This window comes from Equus caballus, chromosome 9 (assembly GCF_041296265.1).
Source record: "Equus caballus isolate H_3958 breed thoroughbred chromosome 9, TB-T2T, whole genome shotgun sequence".
In the NCBI taxonomy this organism is placed as follows: Eukaryota; Metazoa; Chordata; class Mammalia; order Perissodactyla; family Equidae; genus Equus; species Equus caballus.
Window position 1 is genome coordinate 36,042,785 of NC_091692.1, and position 20,395 is coordinate 36,063,179.

General features: G+C 35.8%; 1 protein-coding gene across 4 annotated transcripts in view; it reads left to right on the forward strand.

Moving 5' to 3' along the window:
• The window catches only part of PRKDC (protein kinase, DNA-activated, catalytic subunit), a 202,058-nt gene that overhangs the window by 41,603 nt on the left and 140,060 nt on the right, over positions 1 to 20,395 (forward strand). For all 4 annotated transcript variants that reach the window (XR_011421174.1, XM_070221373.1, XM_070221374.1 and 1 more), the window contains 4 exon segments: positions 4,105 to 4,211; positions 6,323 to 6,413; positions 7,475 to 7,638; positions 8,336 to 8,488. Coding sequence is in view for 3 of the 4 variants with exons in the window: in XM_070221373.1 (XP_070077474.1) it covers positions 4,105 to 4,211; positions 6,323 to 6,413; positions 7,475 to 7,638; positions 8,336 to 8,488 (515 nt within the window). In the remaining variant the exon portion in view is untranslated.

The following is a 20,395-nucleotide window of genomic DNA, read 5'->3' on the forward strand; positions in this document are numbered from 1 at the left end:
GAAGTCAGCATAAAGCTCAGAAAGTTATTCTCATAAGACACTGAATTTTTGTTATCTTGACAGATTACAGAGAAAGTAGAGAATAGCTTTTCATATTAGTGACAAAGGCATTGATTAGTAAACCATAAAAGCACATCCTTTAAGATTGAGTGAGTTTTGCTAAAAATATAACTTACTTCATAGCTTCTTTTCAGACTCAGATATTCCCTTTCCAAGTTGTGTCCTTGATTATGCTCTTTCATATTCTGGAACAAACTGAAACAAGTTTAAAACAGCAGTTCTCTCTGAGAGGTCCATGAGATCAAACTGTTTTCAAAGTAATACTCAGAGGTTATACATGTTCACATGTGACCTTCAAATAAATCTGTAAGTCTTTAAAACGTAGCTTTTGTTTCCATTATGGCAACTGTTGCTAGTTCTAACCCACATAAACAAAGATCTGTGGGGTCCTTAGTAAATCAGAGTTGTACAAAGAGATCCAGACACCAAAAGCCCGAGACTCACTGCTTTATGAAAAGACTACACTACTCCCTTGAAAGTCAAAAGCACACCCACAATTGTATTTCTGCACTATTACTTCTATGATAGCCTCCACCACTCATTAGTTATTACTTATTACCAAACATCTCTTTCACAGAGAAACCTTAGAGTGGATAATTGAGAATTGTGTGCCATACACGTGGAGTTTCCAGATTCACAGAGCCCTGAGCACACACAGTAGATACCACTGTCTGTACCACATCCATCCCTGTACAGCTCCAGTGACAACACGCACACGTTCATTTACATGACCCCATATTCCAGCCTCGTTGTGGCCCATAAAAACAAGAAAAGAACATAAACTTAAAATGGTTCTTAGTAATCAGTGTTCTAGTATTCTCTTTTACTTAGAAAATATCTGGACATCCAATGATTATCCATTAATTAAATCTGTCAGTCCAAGGTTTCTAGTTACCTGCATACCTTGGAAGTTACCATCTAGCGATATGCTAAAAAATACAATTACTGGGGAGATAAAAAGTTTGTTGACATAATGATTCAGTTTAGTTCACATAAAATTACTACATTTTTCATAATCTTAAAAGTTATGTAGGACTGTTTGTAATGATGAAATGTTCTGGAGATTGATGGTGGTGATGGTTGCACAACATTGGGAATGTAATTAATACCTCTTAATTGTATACTTAAAAATGGTTAAAAGAATACATTTTGTGTTATGTGTCTTATAGCATAATAAAAAAATGTTATGAAAAATAATGTTAGCTTATTGGCTTAGTGAGCCTGAATAAGTATAGGAAAAACAAACCCAAGTGGAATGAGATGTACACTTGTATTATAGTTAACACTGATAGAAAAAACACATTTCTTTTATCTAAACCAAAATTATTAAACTTCTCATTTATGAAACATCTGCCTTAATTATGTGAATATTGATTCCTGAAATCCTCCCTAGTTAGTTTCTGTAAGTTTTTAAAAAAAATCTGGCATATTTAAAGCATTTTCAGTGCAATTTCCTTATTTTCAGAGAATTTTAGGAACATTCATTTTGTGTACTTAGTTATTTGTATAAATAAGTCAGAACAGAGCTCCTTTAATTTAAGAAACTTTATAATCTAGTTTATTAGTACCCTTTAAATATAAGATAAATTACACACATAAGAAGTAAAGGCCTTTCTCAATTCAGGCACATAGATACACAGACACCTGGAGAGCTTATAGCTTCAGTTCTGCAATTTGAATCATAGCTCAAGAGGCACACAGACACAACACTGACCAGTCCAGATAGTAAGAGCGTTTTTCCCAGTGTACAAAATTCTTAACTAACTTGGACTCCAAAAAATTTTAAAAAGGCTAAAAACCAGGTCCTCCTTTCATCTTTGGCCCATCAGAGAGTAGATCTGTAACATCTGCCCACAGAAGGTCACCAAATGGTCAGCAGACCATAAACCAAAATTCTCAGTCATTGCTGCCACCCATGGGGATTAGCTTATTGGGCATAAGTAAACCAAAAACACAAAATCGTAGAAAGGAGAGCTAGAGAACCAGAAAGCAGAGGTGAGGTTTTATTGTCATTTGGGGTTCATTTCTGGGAGCCAAGAAAAGCCATGCTGGGATTAAACTTCCTGTGAGGTGTCCTTCAGCAATGCAGCTTACTTTTCTAGGCATTTCCAGAACTAGTGAAAAATAACTTCATAGCTATAAGTTATGACTTTACACTGATATAAAATGAACATGTATCAAAGATTTTATTTAACGTTATAGTTAATAAAGGAACTAGTAAGATGTTACACCTAGTTCCTATAACCTGAATCTAATCACGAGAAGACAGAAAACCCAGATAGAGGGACAGTGTACAAAATTATGGCATATGACTTTTGAAATGTCCAAATCATGAAATTCAAGGAAAGACTGAAGAACTCTTTCAGTTTCAAGGAGACTAAATGATAGAACAACTAAATGTAACTTGTGGTTCTGGGCTAAAGATATTATTAGGATCAATGCTGGAACCTGAATGGGGCTGAGGATTAAATGTGGTTAGTGTGTCAAGGTCGCTGTCCTGATCTGGATAGTTGCATGCTGGTTATGTAGGAGAATGTCCTTGTAGGAAATACACACTGAAGTTTTCAGAGGTGGTGGGGTATCAGGTTGGTAACTTACCCTTAAGTGATTCAGAAAAGGAAAGTTTTGTGTATACTTTCAGATTTTCTATAAGTTTATCATTGTTTTCAAAAAATAATTTATAGGAAGGTACTCACAACTAAATATTCTGTTCCTCATTGAGCTTTCACCATAACAGATTTAGTATCCATTGATGATTCTTCCTGAGTCACTTGTTACAATGATAGTTGCAAAACGGTGATTTTCAAACTCCATCATTCCTTTTATACTGGTTGGCATTCAGGTGTAAGAAATAACTTTATTTTCTCACCTATTTATTTATTTATATCAGTTGGGACTTGTGTATTCTTATTTTTTCTGTGGGTCTAATCTTTTAAAGATTTTATGTTTCTTTTTTCTCCCGAAAGCCCCCTGGTACATAGTTGTGTATTTTTAGTTGTGGGTCCTTCTAGTTGTGGCATGTGGTTGCCACCTCAGCATGGCTTGTTGAGTGGTGTCATGTCCATGCCCAGGATTCGATCTGGTGAAACCCTGGGCCACCGAAGTAGAGCGCGCAAACTTAACTACTTGGCCACGGGGCCAGCCCCCTGGGTCTGATCTTTTACTGTTATTACTGACTTTGGTGCTCAGATTGTCTGAGATTTGGCTTGTGTCTAAGAAGTGGGAGCAGGCTTATTTTCTTTGAGCAATTTCTTACTTCCTGGCAACACAGATGATTCAGGCTCTTCTTATAAGTACAAGTCTGCCCAATCTCGAATTAGCCAGTTCTCCAAGGAACCACGCTTCTTTTAGTAGACTAGGGTATTTAAAAGCAAGAAAACCACTGTTAATATTTTTTGTTCTAGAAACATAATTTGGTTTTTTTTTAAAGATTGGCCCTGAGCTAAAGTCTGTTTCCAGTCCTTTTTTTACTTCTCCCCAAAGTCCCCCAGTACATAGTTGTATATCCTAGTTGTAGGTCCTTATGGTTGTGCTATGTGGGATGCCACTTAGCAGGGCTTGATGAGCCATGCTAGGTCTGCGCCCAGGATCTGAACTGGCGAAACCCTGGGCTGCTGAAGTAGAGCACACAAACTTAACCACCTGGCCATGGGGCCGGCCCCTAGAAACTTGATTTTTTAATTGTAATTAAAATTAAGATTTTAATGTCTCTATTTGGCAATGTAGTGTATTCTCCCTAGTATTCATCAAATAAATGAATGGATGCTATTTATTTTTAAAATTTTTTTGATAGGTTTTTTTTAACCTTTTTTCCTTTTCTTCTTCTTCTCCCCAAAGCTCCCCAGTACATAGCTGTAGGTCCTTCTGGATGTGCTAGATGGGGCACCACCTCAACAAGGGTGATGAGTGTTGCCATGTCTGTGCCAAGGATCTGAACTGGCGAAACCCTGGGCTGCTGAAGCGGAGCACGTGAACCCAACCACTTGGTCACAGAGCTGGCCCCATGAATACTGTTTAAAAGTGATTTTTGTTTCCTTTTGGCAGATGAGACCAAGAATAGCTGGCAAGTGTCAGCACTTTCTCGGGCTGCCCAGAAAGGATTTAATAAAGTTGTGCTAAAACATCTGACAAAGACAAAGAGCATTTCATCAGTAAGAAATTCCTTGTATTTTCTTTACCTTAAATAATGCAGAGATCAGATTCTAATGCTTGTGCAAAGTAAAAATCTTCATTTAAAATGTTAGTTATTCTTACATATAAATTCGAGTACAATATAGAAATAATTTCAATATATTTTTAGCAGTAAAAATGTAAACTATATTAACTATTGTCTTGATCTTGTTTTTCTGTTCATCTCAACCTTCAAATGTATTTAGTGGATAATAAGTAATACAGTTTGTATTCAATAGGCAGCTGGAATACTGATATTTTGGATATGTAAGATTGACTCATTTAATGATTAGATCTTAAGCATATCATTTTGTCAAGTTCGATTCATGCCAGTTTTTGTGTTTTTTTCAGTGATAATTTCTTCAGACCAGTGTTTTTAGATGTGACATAAAATGTAATAGGAAAAAATAATGTAAATAGAGAAAACTGAATTAGTGTAAGGAAAATATCTATTTTATATATGAAGTGAAAACTAAAATTTGAAACACTTTTAATGTCTAGAACTGATAAAGCAAACCAGGGTAACTTTTTCCTGTGTCATTTTTTTGACAGTTTTCGATTGAGAGACTTGAATGAAATAGAAATGGTTGTCTAAAATTTTTTTATTGTATTATGACATATAAGTAAAGCAAGGTGAAATTACTTGAGCATTTCTCTAGTTTTCGAATAAAATTTCTCTACAGATACATGACCCCTATTCCCTAGGAGAGCAGTTCGAAGTGCGGACCCCTGGGGGCTCCTGGTGCAAGGCAAAACTATTTTTACTCATTGACATTTGTAGTATGGTGTAGTAATGGGTAACACTCTTGGTTCCTTAGCACTTTATTAAACCTTGACCTTTGAGCACACGTTTTTTGGTATTCTGTGTGATGAAACAGGAGGTAGACATAAAGCAGTCTGCTGCATAGTGAAATATGACAGTTGTCTTCAGGAAAAGCACTTGTATCATGCTTTGAGCTGTGAGTTAACATAGCCACTTTTTTCATGAATACCATATTTACTTGAAAGAACAAGTGACAGACAAACTAGCTATTCAGTATTTGGCAGACGTTTTCTCTAAAATAAAGAGAGTGAGCCTGTCATTTCAAAGAAAATGTGTGAGAGTATTTGTTGTCAGTGGTAAAATTCAAGCAGTTAAGTGAAAATTAAAATTTTGGAAAACTTGTAACCATCACCATGAGCTTGATGACTTCTCAGTACTTAAAGATTTTTCTGATGAGATTGGTGGTGATATTAATAAATGTGATTTTTGCATATATAATGAAATGTGGCAACATTTGGAATATCTGCATAACCCAGGAAAACAATATTTTCAGATGAGCAATATATTATGTTACCAAATCATGGATGGATTAAAAATCCACTCAAAGTTAATGATAAACCATGGTATTTTATAATCTAATAGACTACATAAAATTCATTGATAAGGTTTCTGATACCACATTGTAACTAACCTTTAAGAAACTACTACATGTTCACTTTTGGAGTGTATCAAAGAATAAGCATGATTATCTAAAAAGACTATTAAAATGCTCCTCCCTTTTCCAACTACAGTCCTAACAACGTATTACTGGAGCTGTCTTATAGTAAACTAAAAAATAGAGAGATTTTTATATATGTAAAACAGTGCCACTTACGTGAAGTTTTCTGTTTGTTTATTTGGAAAATGCAGTCACTGTTCCTAAAATATCTTACTTGTTAATTTGTAATGGGTTAGTATTTTTAAGTAAAATAATAAATATTTAAATAATTTCTAAGCTTTAACTTCTAATATAATAAATATTGATAAATATGACCCAAATAAGCAAAAGCTCTTTGGGGATCCTCAGTATTTTTATGGGTCCAAAAAGCCCTGCCAAAACTTTGGAACTGCTGGCCTAGGAAATGGAATCTAACTGCAAAATTGGAAGAGATCTGACTTCTCTTCACAAATTTGCAATAAAATTACAGCAGTACTATGTAGGATATGATGAACATTGGGCGACATTAACACAATGGAGAGGGTTTAAAATAGTTTTTCTTTCCTGTGATAATTCTCTTTAATTTTTAACTCAGTTATCATCACATGTAATACAGTTGTTCACATTTGCAGAATGAAGCACTGTCCTTAGAAGAAGTGAGGATTAGAGTAGTACGGATACTTGGCTCTCTAGGAGGACAAATAAACAAGAATCTCGTAACAGGTAAACTTTCCTTAACATAAATGAACCTTGGTATGTATGTTTGAACTTTAATTTGGCTGTATATAGATCATGGTATATTCTGATATCATGATAATCACATACATTTGCTCCTATATATGATGTATATATTTTCAAGTAAGATTACAAAGAATAATGTTTGCTTAATGAAATACTTTTCTTGTCCTCATGCAATCTGAATAATTCAATACACTACAGGGAAAATATTCTAGTTTGATTGGTGAAGAATGTTTTCCACTTTGAAATAGAATTTAAGTTGACATTCTTTTCTATATTAAACATTGTGTCAGGTATTCAAAGTTAATCTTTTTTAAACCTGATATTCTTTATATTTGGATATTTTTAGGTTGTTTTTGATAAGAATTAATGTTTTTGATTAGTAAAAATTCCATCTGTATTTTTACTTGTGGAGTTTTATATTAAATATACTGGTGACTTTTGGTTATTTAGGAAATTAGAGCCTATAATTGGGAAAAAAGTGTTAAAAGAAATTTTTTTTAAAAGATTTTAATTTTCCGTTTTCTCCCCAAAGCCCCCGGTACATAGTTGCGTATTTTTAGTTGTGAGTCCTTCTGGTTGTGGCATGTGGGATGCCGCCTCAGCATGGCTTGACAAGCAGTGCCATGTCTGTGCCTAGGATCCGAACCAGCAAAACCCTGGGCTGCCAAGGTGGATTGAGTGAACTTAACCACTTGGCCACAGGGCTGGCCCTGTAAAAGAGGAATTTTTTAATAAAAATGTTCATTTTTCACTTTTCCACAGAATACATTCAGTAACTCTTAGTGAAATTAAAAATTAAACATTCCAGACTGTTAGACTTGTTTAAAAATACTTTTACTTTAAATCAAATTTAGAAATAGTATATCAGTGATTTCCAGTGTTGTAATTACATGTCTGAAGTAAAACAAAACAAAAAGGGAAAGGTTAGTGAAGTGCTTAACTGAAAAGTATAACTGCATTCTGCGTTCACTAATGAATTGTAGAGCCATTGGTATTTAAGCTAAGATTTTGAATGAAAAAACACTCTTAATCTTCTTTAACAGCTGCATCATCAGATGAAATGATGAAGAAGTGTGTGGCATGGGACAGAGAAAAAAGACTCCGTTTTGCAGTACCATTTATGGAGATGAAGCCTGTCATTTATCTGGATCTATTCCTGCCTCGGGTCACCGAGTTAGCTCTTTCAGCTAGTGACAGGCAGACTAAAGTACTTTTATTTTTCATTCCTCATTATTTAGAGTCTATTGTTTTTAGACATATTTGTTAGGAAATAGATAATATACTTCAGCCATTCCAATATCACTAATTTTGTATTTTCTGTAATATGGTAATTAGAAAGCTACTCATTTATCAGAAACACATGTCATTGATAAATGAAAGTTAATCATAAGTCATCTTAATAGATAATAACCTGGCAAAACATTAATATATCAGAAACTCTTCATAATAGAAAATGCAGTACAGAGGACATTTCAAAGTGATTTTCAGTCTATGCTTGATTATCTCTTCAACCTAGGAGATTAGAAACAATCTCAAGTTTTTATGTTAATTCATAAATATCCAAAGTGCTTCAAAAATATTTTTATTAAAAGTAGTGATAGGTTGAAAATAGTGCCAACAAATGAAGCACAGTTCTGTAATATGGCAGCGTTGAAATATATTTCTTATGAATGTATTAGACCCAATATTTAAAACCTTTAAATTTCAATTCTTAACTCTTGCATAAAGATGAAAGTGAACAGATGCATTAATGTTATACGACAAGAAGTGCTACTGCCAGTTATTTTATATTTGGGTATGATAGCTATCTGCTACGAAGTTTTTCTTTTTAAAGGGCTAAGTTGAGTTAACATTTCTTGTAAATATGAAAACTTAAACTTTGCTGAACTCCTTGCCTGTTTTAGGTTGCAGCTTGTGAATTTTTACATAGCATGGTTATGTTTATGTTGGGAAAAGCCACTCAGATGCCTGAAGATGGTCAGGGTTCCCCACCCATGTACCAGCTCTATAAGCGAACTTTTCCTGTTTTACTTCGACTTGCATGTGATGTAGATCAGGTAAATGAATGATTTTGAATCTGAAACAAAGTTTCAAATTTAAAATTTAAAAAACAGTTCTGCAAAATTAAAAGAAATGTTCTACTTCAGTGGTCATCAAAGCTTGCTTCGCAGTGGAATCACCTGGGGATCTTTAAAAAAAATACTGCTACCTGGCTGTTACCCTCAGACTCTGATTTAATTCCTCAGGGATGTGACCTGGGCATTGGGACTTTCAAAAGCTCTCCTGGTGATTTTTAATGTGGACAGTGTTTGAGAATCACTATTCTAGTAAATGGTTACTGAGAGTCTAGGCAGCTAAAGCTGAATTAGCTGTCGCCCCTTTCATGTAGGGACTTACACTCTTTGAAAGAGTGAAGAAGAGATAAGTAACTATGGCCAGTATTCGTGGGAGAGATTGTAAATCTTGGCAAATGGCCTATTACTGGCGACTTTATGGGCAAGTTTTCCATTGCTGCCATGAAGCAGAAAAAAAGAGAGTCTCAATTCATTTTATAAAGCTAACACAACTCTGATACCAGAGTGCGCACATTACAAAAGAATACTAAGTGAAAAACTCATTTATAAATATAGATGGAAAATTCTTCAGTATATCTGAATGAAAACAATCCAGCAATGTATTAAGACGCACCACGATTAAATAGGATTTTTGGTTAAAACTGGAAATTTTCCTTAGAAATAGATTTCAGACTCAGTGATTCTTTCTGTAGAAGCCTAAAAGGCATTTGTCCTGGTAAACTAGGAGTAGTTCAATATTATCTTTATTTATTTATTTATTTATTTTATTTGTATTTAAAAAAATTTTCTATTGCAATAACATTGGTTTATAATGTTATATAAATTTGAGGTGTACATTGTAATATATTTTGAATACTGTGTAGATTACATCATGTTCACCATCCAAAGACTAATTACAATCCATCACCACACACATGTGCCAAACACCCCTTTCGCCCCTCTCTGGCCCCAGTTCCCCTCTGGTAACCAGCAATCCAATCTCTGTTGCTATGTGTTTGTTTGTCATTTTTATCTTCTACTTATGAGTGAGATCATAAGGTATTTGACTTTCTCTCTCTGAATTATTTCACTTAGCATAATACCCTCAAGGTCCATCCATGTTGTCACAAATGGATGGATTTCATCATTTCTTATGGCTGAGTGGTATTCCATTATGTATATATACCACATTTCTTTATTCATTTGTGCCTTGATGGGCACCTAGGTTGCTTCCAAGTCTTGGCTATTGTGAATAAGGCTGCACTGAACATAGGGGTGACTGTATCTTTGTGCATTTGTGTTTTCAATTTCTTTGGACAAATAGCTGGCAGTGGAATAGCTGGATTATATGCTGGATCTATTCTTAATTTTCTGATGAATCTCCATACTGTTTCCCATAGTGGCTGCACCAGTTTGTACTCCCACCAGCAGTGTACGAGGGTCCCTTTCTCTCCATGTCCTCTCCAACACTCATTGTTTCCTGTCTTGTTAATTATAGCCATTTTGACGGGAGCGAGATGATATCTCATTGTAGTTTTGATTTACGTTTCCTTGATAGTTAATGAGGTTGAACATCTTTTTATGTGCCTGTTTTCCATCTTTATATCTTCATTAGAGAAATGTCTGTTCAGATCTTTTGCCCATGTTTTAATTGGGTTGTTAGTTGTTTTGTTGTTGAGATGTATGAGCTCTTTGTATATTTTGAATATTAATCTCTTATCTGAACTATGGTTTGCAAATATCTTCTCCCAATTGTTAGGTTATCTTTTTGTTTTGTTGATGGTTTCCTTTGCTGTGCAGAAGCTTTTTAGTTTCCTGTAGTCCCATTTGTTTATTTTTTCTTTTGTTTCCCTCCCCGATGAGACATGGTATTTGAAAAAATCCTGCTAAGACCGATGTCACAGAGCGTACTGCCTATGTTTTCTTCTAGAAGTTTAGTGGTTTCAGATCTTACATTCAAGTCTTTAATCCATTTTGAGTTGATTTTTGTGCATGGTGTAAGATAATGGTCTACTGTCATTCTTTTGCATGTGGCTGTCCAGTTTTCCCAACACCATTTATTAAAGAGACTTTCCTTTCTCTATTGTGTGTTCTTGGCTCCCTTGTCAAAAATTGGTTGTCCATATATGTGTCTTTTGTCCATATATGTGTCGGTTTATTTCTGGGCTCTCAATTCTGTTCCATTGATCTGTGTGTCTGTTTTTGTGCCAGTACCGTGCTGTTTTGATTACTGTATCTTTGTAGCATATTTTGAAATCAGGGAGTGTGATACCTCCAGCTGTGTTCTTTTTTCTCAGTATTCCTTTGGCTATTCAGGGTCTTTTGTTGTTCTGTATAAATTTTAGGATTCTTTGTTCTATTTCTGTGAAAAATGTTGTTGCAACATTGATAGGGATTGCATTGAATCTGTAGATTGCTTTCGCAAGTATGCATATTTTAACTATGTTAATTCTTCCAATCCAAGAGCATGGAATATCTTTCCATTTCTTTGTTTTCTTCAGTTTCTTTCAACAGTGTTTTATAGTTTTCAGCGTAGAGATCTTTCAGCTCTTTGCTTAAGTTTATTCCTAGGTATTTTATTTTTTTGTTGCAATGCTAAATGTCACTATTCTTTTTTTTTCTTTCAAATTTGCGTAGTTTTTTATTTTATTGAGTTAATGATAGGTTACAATCTTGTGTGATTTCAGTTGTACATTATTGTTTGTCATTTGTGTTGTAGGTGCACCATTTCACCCTTTGTGCCCACCCCCACCCCACCTTTCCCCTGGTAGCCACTAATATGTTCTTTTTGTCCATATTTTTAAATTCCTCATATGAGTGGAGTCATACAGAGATTATCTTTCTCTAACTGGCTTATTTCACTTAACGTAATTCCCTCAAGGTCCATCCATGTTTTTGCAAATGGGATCATTTTGTTCTGTTTTGCAGCTGAGTAGTATTCCATTGTATATATGTACCACAACTTCTTTATCCATTTATCTGTTGATGGGCACTTAGGTTGCTTCCATGTCTTGGCTATTGTAAATAATGCTGCAATGAACATTGGGGTGTATAGGACTTGTGGAATTGCTGACTTCAAGCTCTTTGGATAGATACCCAGTAGTGGAATGGCTGGATCGTATGGTAGTTCTATTTTTAATTTTTTGAGGAATCTCCATACTGTTTTCCATAGTGACTGCACTAGTTTGCATTCCCACCAGCAGTGTATGAGGGTTCCATTCTCTCCACAACCTCTCCAACATTTGTTACTATTAGATTTAGATATTTTTGTCATTCTAATGGGTGCAAGGTGATATCTTAGTGTAGTTTTGATTTGCATTTCCCTGATGATCATGGATGATGAGCATCTTTTCATGTGCCTATTGGCCATCCATATATCTTCTTTGAAGAAATGTCTGTTCATGTCTCCAGCCCATTTTTTGATCGGGTTGTTTGATTTTTTTGTTGTTGAGTTGTGAGAGTTCTTTATATATTATGGATATTAAGCCTTTGTCAGATATATGACTTGCAAATATTTTTTCCCAGTTAATGGGTTGTTTTTTTGTTTCAATCCTGTTTTCATTTGCCTTGAAGAAACTTTTTAGTCTGATGAAGTCCCATTTGTTTATTCTTTCTATTGTTTCCCTTCTCTGAGAAGACATGGTGTCCGAAAAGGTCCTTTTAATACTGATGTCAAAGAGTGTACTGCCTATGTTTTCTTCTAGAAGCCTTATGGTTTCAGGTCTCACCTTTAGGTCTTTAATCCATTTTGAGTTTATTTTTGTTAATGGTGAAAAAGAATAGTCACTTTTCATTCTTTTACATATGGCTTTCCAGTTTTCCCAGCACCATTTGTTGAAAAGACTTTCTTTTCTCCATTGTATGCCCTCAGCTCCTTTGTCAAAGATAAGCTGTCCATAGATGTGTGGTGTTGTTTCTGGGCTTTCAATTCTGTTCCATTGATCTGTGCACCTGTTTTTGTACCAGTAGCATGCTGTTTTGATTACTGTAGTTTTGTAGTAAGTTTTGAAGTCAGGGATTGTGATGCCTCCCGTTTTGTTCTTTTTTCTCAGGATTGCTTTAGCAGTTCGGGGTCTTTTGTTGCCCCATATAAATTTTAGGATTCGTTGTTCTAATTCTGTAAAGAATGTCACTGGGATTCTGATTGGGATAGCGTTGAATCTGTAGATTGCTTTAGGTAGAACGGACATTTTAACTATGTTTATTCTTCCAATCCATGTACATGGAATGTCTTTCCATCTCCTTATGCCGTCATCCAATTCTTTCAGAAAGGCCTTGTAATTTTCATTATATATGTCTTTCACTTCCTTAGTTAAATTTACCCCAAGGTATTTTATTCCTTTTGTTGCGATTGTGAATGGTATTGTGTTCTTGATTTCTTTTTCTGTTAGTTCATTGTTAGAATATAGAAATGCTACTGATTTATGCAAATTGATTTTATACCCTGCAACTTTGCTGTAGTTGTTGATTACTTCTAAGAGTTTTCCAATGGATTCTTTGGGGTTTTCTATATATAAGATCATGTCGTCTGCAAACAGCGAGAGTTTCACTTCTTCCCTCCCTATTTGGATTCCTTTTATTCCTTTCTCTTGCTTGATTGCTCTGGCCAGGACCTCCAGTACCATGTTAAATAAGAGTGGTGATAGAGGGCATCCTTGTCTGGTTCCTGTTTTCAAGGGGATGGCACTCAGTTGTTGCCCATTGAGTATGATGCTGGCTGTGGGCTTGTCATATATGGCCTTTATTATGTTGAGGTAGTTCCCTTCTATGACCATTTTGTTCAGAGTTTTTTATCATAAATGGCTGTTGGATCTTGTCAAATGCTTTCTCTGCATCTATTGAGATGATCACGTGGTTTTTATTCCTCAGTTTGTTGATGTGGTGTATCACGTTGATTGATTTGCGGATGTTGAACCATCCCTGTGTCCCTGGTATGAATCCCACTTGATCATGATGAATGATCCTTTGGATGAATTGCTGAATTCTGGTGGCCCAAATTTTGTTTAGAATTTTTACATCTGTGTTCATCAGTGATATTGGCCTGTAGTTCTCTTTTTTCGTGGTGTCCTTGTCTGGCTTTGGTATCAGCCTGATGTTGGCCTCACAGAATATGTTAGGAAGTGTTCCATCCTCCCTAATTTTTTGGAATAGCTTGAAAAGGATAGGTATTAAATCCTCTCTGAAAGTTTGGTAGAATTCCCCAGGAAAGCCATTTGGTCCTGGGGTTTTATTCTTTGGGATGCTTTTGATTGCTGTTTCAATCTCTTTCCTTCTGATTGGTCTGTTCAAATTGTCTGCTTCTTCTTGAGTGAGCTTTCGGAGATTGTAGGAGTCCAAGAATTTCTCCATTTCCTCTAGGTTATCCATTCTGTTAGCATAGAGTTTTTCGTAGTATTCTCATATAATCCATTGTATTTCTGCAGAGTCTGTTATTTCTTCTCTTTCATTTCTGATTTTGTTTATTTGAGCTTTCTCCCTTTTTTTCTTTGTAAGTCTGGCTAGGGGTTTGTCAATTTTATCTATCTTCTCAAAGAACCAGCTCTTTGTTTCATTGATCCTTTCTACCGCCTTTTTCGTTTCAATAGTATTTATTTCTGCTGTGATTTTTATTTCTCTCTCCTTCTGCTGACTTTGGGCTTTATTTGTTCTTCTTTCTCTAGTTCAGTTAGGTATAGTTTAAGATTGCTTATTTGGGATTTTTCTTGTTTGTTAAGATGTACCTGTATTGCGATGACTTTTCCTCTTAGTACAGCTTTTGCTGTATCCCATATGAGTTGGTATGGCATGTTACCATTTTCGTTAGTTTCTAGGTATTTTTTGATTTCTACTTTAATTTCTTCAATGATCCATTGCTTGTTCAGTAGTGTGTTGTTTAGTCTCCACATCTTTCTGCCTTTCTCAGCTTTTTTCTTGTAATTAATTTCTAGCCTTATAGCATTTTGATCAGAGAAGATGCTTGTTATTATTTCAATTTTTTTAAATTTGTAGAGGCTTGCCTTGTTTCCCAACATATGGTCTATCCTTGAGAATGTTCCATGTTCACTTGAGAAGAATGTGTATTCTGCTTTTTCAGGATGAAGTGATCTATATACGTCTATTAAGTCCAATTGTTTTAGTTTTTTGTTTAGCTCCACTGTTTCTTTGTTGATTTTGTGTCTGGATGATCTGTCCATTGATGTGAGTGGGGTGTTGAGGTCCCCTACTATTATAGTATTGTTTTTAACATCTTCCTTTAGGTCTGTTAATAGTTGCTTTATGAACCTTGGTGCTCCTATGTTGGGTGCATAGATATTTATAAGCGTTATTTCTTCTTGATGAAGTGTCCCTTTGATCGTTATATATTGTCCTTCTGTGTCTCTCTTTACCTGTCTTATTTTGAAATCCACATTGTCTGATATAAGAATTGCAACACCTGCTTTTTTTTCCGTGCTATTAGCTTGAAGTACTGTCCTCCACCCCTTCACTCTGAGCCTGTGTTTGTCCTTGGGGCTGAGGTGTGTTTCCTGGAGGCAACAAGTTGTTGGATCTTGTTATTTAATCCATTTTGCCACTCTGTGTCTTTTTATTGGAGCGTTCAATCTGTTTACATTGAGAGTGATTATTGATGCATGTGGACTTAAAACTGTCAATCTGTTGCTCATTATCTGGCTTTCCTGCTTTTCTCTTCCTGTGTGCTTTATCCTACCTATTTGATACTGCAATTTTTATGCTGGGTTTCTTAGATTTTTGCTTATTTATGTTTTGTGTCTGTGTTCTGTTCTTTAGTTTAGTGTCTACCCTGAAGTTTGTATTTAGAATCTCGTGTATAATATAGTCTTTTCTCTGCTGGTCTCTTACTTACTTGGCCTAGACTAATTTAGTCCCTTTGCTCTTCTCCTCCTAAATTATTATTTTCACTTCTTGTTCCAACTTGTGTTATGAGTTTGTAGTTAGAGTGATAAGATCGTCTTTGCTTTGGTAGTTTCCTTACCTTTATCCTAATGCTATAGTTGAATATTTGCTATCCTGTTCTGGTTCTATTTATCTGTCTCCCTACTCTGTGGTTTGTGATCCCTGTCTCCCTTTTTTCTTTTCTCAGGTATGAGAGCCTTCTTGAGGATTTCTTGTAGTGGAGGACTTTTGGTTACAAATTCCCTTAACTTTTGTTTGTCTGGAAAAGATTTAATTTCTCCCTCATATCTGAAGGATATTCTTGCTGGATGGAGTATTCTTGGCTGAAGATTTTTCTCTTTTAAAGCTTTGAATATGTCAGTCCATTCTCTCCTAGCTTGTAAGGTTTCTGCAGAGAAATCTGCTGAAAGTCTGATAGGGGCTCCTTTGTAGGTAATTCTCTTTTGTTATGCAGCCCTGAGTATTCTTTCTTTGTCATTCCTTTTTGCCATTTGTACTACTATATGCTTTGCAGTAGGCCTTTTTACATTGACAAATCTAGGAGATCTGAAAGCTTCCTCTATACACATTTCTCCCTCAATCCCTAGATTTGGGAAGTTCTCTTCTATAATTTCATTAAGCACACTTTCTGCTCCATTTTCCTTTTCTACGTTCTCAGGAATTCCTATGATCCTTAAATTCTTTCTCCTCATTGAATCTGCTGTCTCTCTAATACTTTCCTCATTCTTTTTAATCCGTAGTTCTCTTTCTTCCTCTGTCTAGAGCCATTCAGCCTGTCTATCTTCGATTATGCTAATTTGCTCTTCTATGGAGTCTACCCGGGCATTCAGGGAATCCGTATTCTGTTTTATCTGGTCCATTGTGTTTTTCATCTCTAGTAATTCTGTTTGATTCTTCTTTATAATTTCAATCTCTTTTGTGAAGTAACTCTAGAACTCAGCTTGTTTCTCTTTCTCTCTACCTCCTTAAGTGTTTTGATTATAGCTGCTCTGAACTCATTTTCATTTAGTTTACCTAGTTCCAAGTCCTCAGGACTTAATTCTATGTTTTTATTGTTTTCCTTCTGGTCTGGGGCTTTTATAAATTGCGGGATGGTAGAGGAGCGGTCTTCTCATGTGGTGGTAGAATTTGGTTGCAGTTACCGCCTGTCGCCACTAGATGGGGTCGAGAGCCGCATGTTCTGAGCTCTCCGCCTTCGGGCAAGATGTCGGTGCCCAGTGCGCCTTGCCGGGGCAGGGGCGTGGGCGGTTTGTCTCGCGCACCGATCTGGATTCGATCACTTCTGTTCTCTGGTCTCCTGGGGCCCTGCGTTTATGGGGTCGCCGCGCAGGGAAGCTTTCTGCAGTCAGCGGGTTTCCACTGTATTGGCAGCGGGAGTCCTAGACAATCCCCTGGTTGCGTGGCCCCTCCCCCGCTCCTTCCTGGACCTGCGCGGCGATCCCAGTTTCTAGGGGATGGAGCGATGTTCTCTCTTACCCCATTCCAGCTCCTCTGAGGTGGGCAGTAGGGTCTCCGTCTTCTGTCTTTTGATACTCCAGGTCTCTGAGTCCTGGCATTAGGTTCATTAGCTGAAATTCAGGGTTTTTTTTTTTTTTTTTTTTTTTTTCTCCCCGTCCTTTGTTGTATTTGGGAGGGGAGATAGTCCCAGGTCAGCTCACCCCACCATTTTGCTCCGCCTTTAAATGTCGCTATTCTTAATTTCTCTTTCTGCCACTTAATTTTTAGTGTATGGAAATGTAACTGATTTTTGTATGTTGATTTGGTATCCTGCAACTTTATTGTAGCAGGATTGATTATTTCTAAAAATTTTTAGTGGATTCTTTGGGGTTTTCTACATATAAAATCATGTTATCTGCACACAGTGACAGTTTCACTTCTTCTTTTCTAATTCGGATCCCTTTTATGTCTTTTTCTTGCCTGATTGCTCTGGCTAAGACTCCAATACTACGTTAAATAAGAGTGCTGGAAGTGGGCATCCTTGTCTGATTCCTGTTCTTAGAGGGATAGCTTTCAGTTTTTCTCCATTGAGAATGATATTAGCTATGGGTTTGTCATGTATGGCCTTTATTATGTTGAGGTATTTTCCTTCTATAAGCCCATTTTATTTAGAGTTTTTATCATAAATGGATGCTATATATTGTAAAATGCTTTCTCTGCACCTATTAAGATGCTCATGTGATTTTCATTCTTCATTTTGTTAATGTGGTTTATTACATTGATTTATTTGCAGATGTTGAATCATCCCTGAATGCCTGGAGTGAATCGCACTTGATCATAGTGTATGATTTTTTTAATGTATTGTTCTATTCAATTTACTAGTATTTTGTTGAGGATATTTGCATTGATGTTCATCACTGATATTGGCCTGTAATTTTCTTTTTTTGTGTTGTCCTTGTCTGGGTTTGGTGTCAGGGTAATGTTGGCTCTGTAGAATGAGTTAGGAAGCTTCCCCACCTCTTCCATTTTTTGGAAGAGTTTGAGAAGAATAGCTATTAAGTCTTCTTTGAATGTTTGGTAGAATTTACCAGGGAAGCCATCTGGTCCTGGACTTTTATTTATTGGGAGGCTTTTGATTAGTTTTGATCTCCTTACTGGTGATTAGTGTATTCAGATTCTCTTTCTTCTTGATCAAGCTTTGGAAGGTTGTAGGATTCCGAAAACTTATCCATTTCTTGTAGATATCCAGTTTGTTGACATATAGCTTTTCATAGTATTTCCCTATAATCTTTTGTATTTCTGAGGTGTCTGTTGTAATTTCTCCTCTTTTGTTTCTGATTTTATTCACTTGAGGCTTCTCTCTTTTTTTCTTGGTGACTCTAGCTAAAGATGTGTCAATTTTGTTTTTCTTTTCAAAGTTCCACCTCTTGGGTTCATTGATTTTTTTTCTATTTTTTAGTCTCCATTTCATTTATTTCTGCTCTGATTTTGGTTTTTTGTTTTCTGCTTTATCTTCCCAAAGCCCCCTTACATAGTTGTATATCTTAGTTGCAGGTCCTTCTAGTTGTGGGTTTCTGCTCTGATTTTTATTATTTCCTTCCTTCTCCTGATTTGGTGCTTTGTTTGTTCTTCATTTTCCAGTTCCTTTAGGTGTACTGTTAGATTGTTTGTTTGCGATCTTTCTTCTTTGTTGAGGTAGGCCTGAATTGCTATAAACTTCCCTCTTAGAACTCTTTTTGCTGTATCCCATAGATGTTGGCATAATGTATTTTCATTTCCATTTGTCTCCAAGTATTTTTTAATTTCTCTTTTGATTTCTTCATTGACCCAGTCTTTATTCAGTAGCATTTTGTTTAATCTCCACATATTTGTGGCTTTTCTGGTTTTCTTCCTGATATTGATCTCTAGTTTCATATGTTTGTGGTCAGAAAAACTGCTTGGTATTAGTTTGATTTTCTTATACTTATTGAGGCTTGTTTTGTGGCCTGATATGTGATCAATCCTGGAGAATGTTCCGTGAGCATCTGAAAAGAATGTGTATTCGTCGTTTTTGGATGAAATGTTCTATATATGTCTATTAAATCAGTCTGGTCAAATGTTTTGTTTAAGGGCAATGTTTCCTTATTGATCTTCTGAATGGATGATCTATCCATTGGTGTAAGTAGAGTGTTCAAGTCCCCTACTGTTCTTGTGTTACTTTCTATTTCTCCTTTTATGTCTGTTAATAATTGCTTTATATATTTAGGTGCGCCTATGTTGGGTGCATAGATATTTACAAGTATCATATCGTATTGTTGGATTGTTCTCTTTATCATGTAGTGCCCATCTTTGTCTCTTGTTACATTTTTTGTTTTAAAGTCTATTTTGTCTGATATAAGCATTGCTACTCCAGCTTTCGTTTCTTTGCCATTTTCATGGAGTATCTTTTTCCATCCCTTCACTTTCAGTTTGCAAGTGTCTTTAGGTATGAAGTGTGTCTCTCATATGCAGCATGTATATGGGTCTTGTTTTTTTGTCCAGTTGGCCACCCTGCGCCTTTTGATTGGAGCATTTAGTCGATTGACATTTACAGTAGATGTTGACAAATATGTATTTATTGCCATTTTGTTACTTTTTTTTCTGGGTGTTTTAGTAGTTCTTCTGTGTTCCTTTCTTCTTCTCTTCCTTTCTTCCCTTGTGGTTTGATGGCTTTCTTTAGTAATATGTTTGACTTCCTTTCTCTTAGTTTTGTATTTATTATAGGTTTCTGGTTTGTCATTACCATGAGGTTCATATATAGTAATCTATGTATTCATTTATCTCTCTTGAGTTGATCATCACTTTAGTTTGACCTCTTTCTAAAAGCTTTACTCTTTTACTCCCCTCCTCCAACATTTATCTTTTTGGTATCATATCTAACCTCTTATCTTGTGTGTTTGTATCCATTACCCTCTTATGACTGAAATAGGTAATTTTACTACTTTTGTCTTTTAACCTTCAGATTATCTTTATAGGTAGTTGATCTGCTACCTTTACTGTATTTTTGCCTTTGCTAGTGATTTATTGCCCTTTTTCCTTTTTTTTTTTTTAAATAATTTCCTTAATCCTATTTGTGGTCTTCTGTTTCCCACTTAAATAAGTCCCTTTAGCATTTCTTGTAGAACTGTACTTTTGGTGATAAACTCCTTTAGTCTTTGCTTATCTGGGAAACTCTTTATCTCTCACTCCATTCTGAATGATAATCTTGCTGTGTAGAGTATTCATGACTGTAGGTTTTTTGTTTACAGCACTTCAAATATATCGTGCCACTCTCTTGTAGGCTGTAGGGTTTTGGCTGAGAAGTCACCTGATAGCCTTATGGGATTTCCTTTGTATGTCACTTGTTGCCTTTCTCTTGCAGCTGTTAGGATTGTCTCTTTATCTTTAATTCTTGACATTTTAATTATAATGTTTCTTTGTGTGGGCCCCTTTGGGTTTATCTTGTTTGGTCCTCTCTGTGCTTCCTGTATTTGGATGTCTGTTTCCTTCCTTAGGTTAGGAAAGTTTTGAGCTTTTATTTCTTCAGTTAGAGTCTCTGCTCCTTTGTACTCTCTTCTTCTTCTG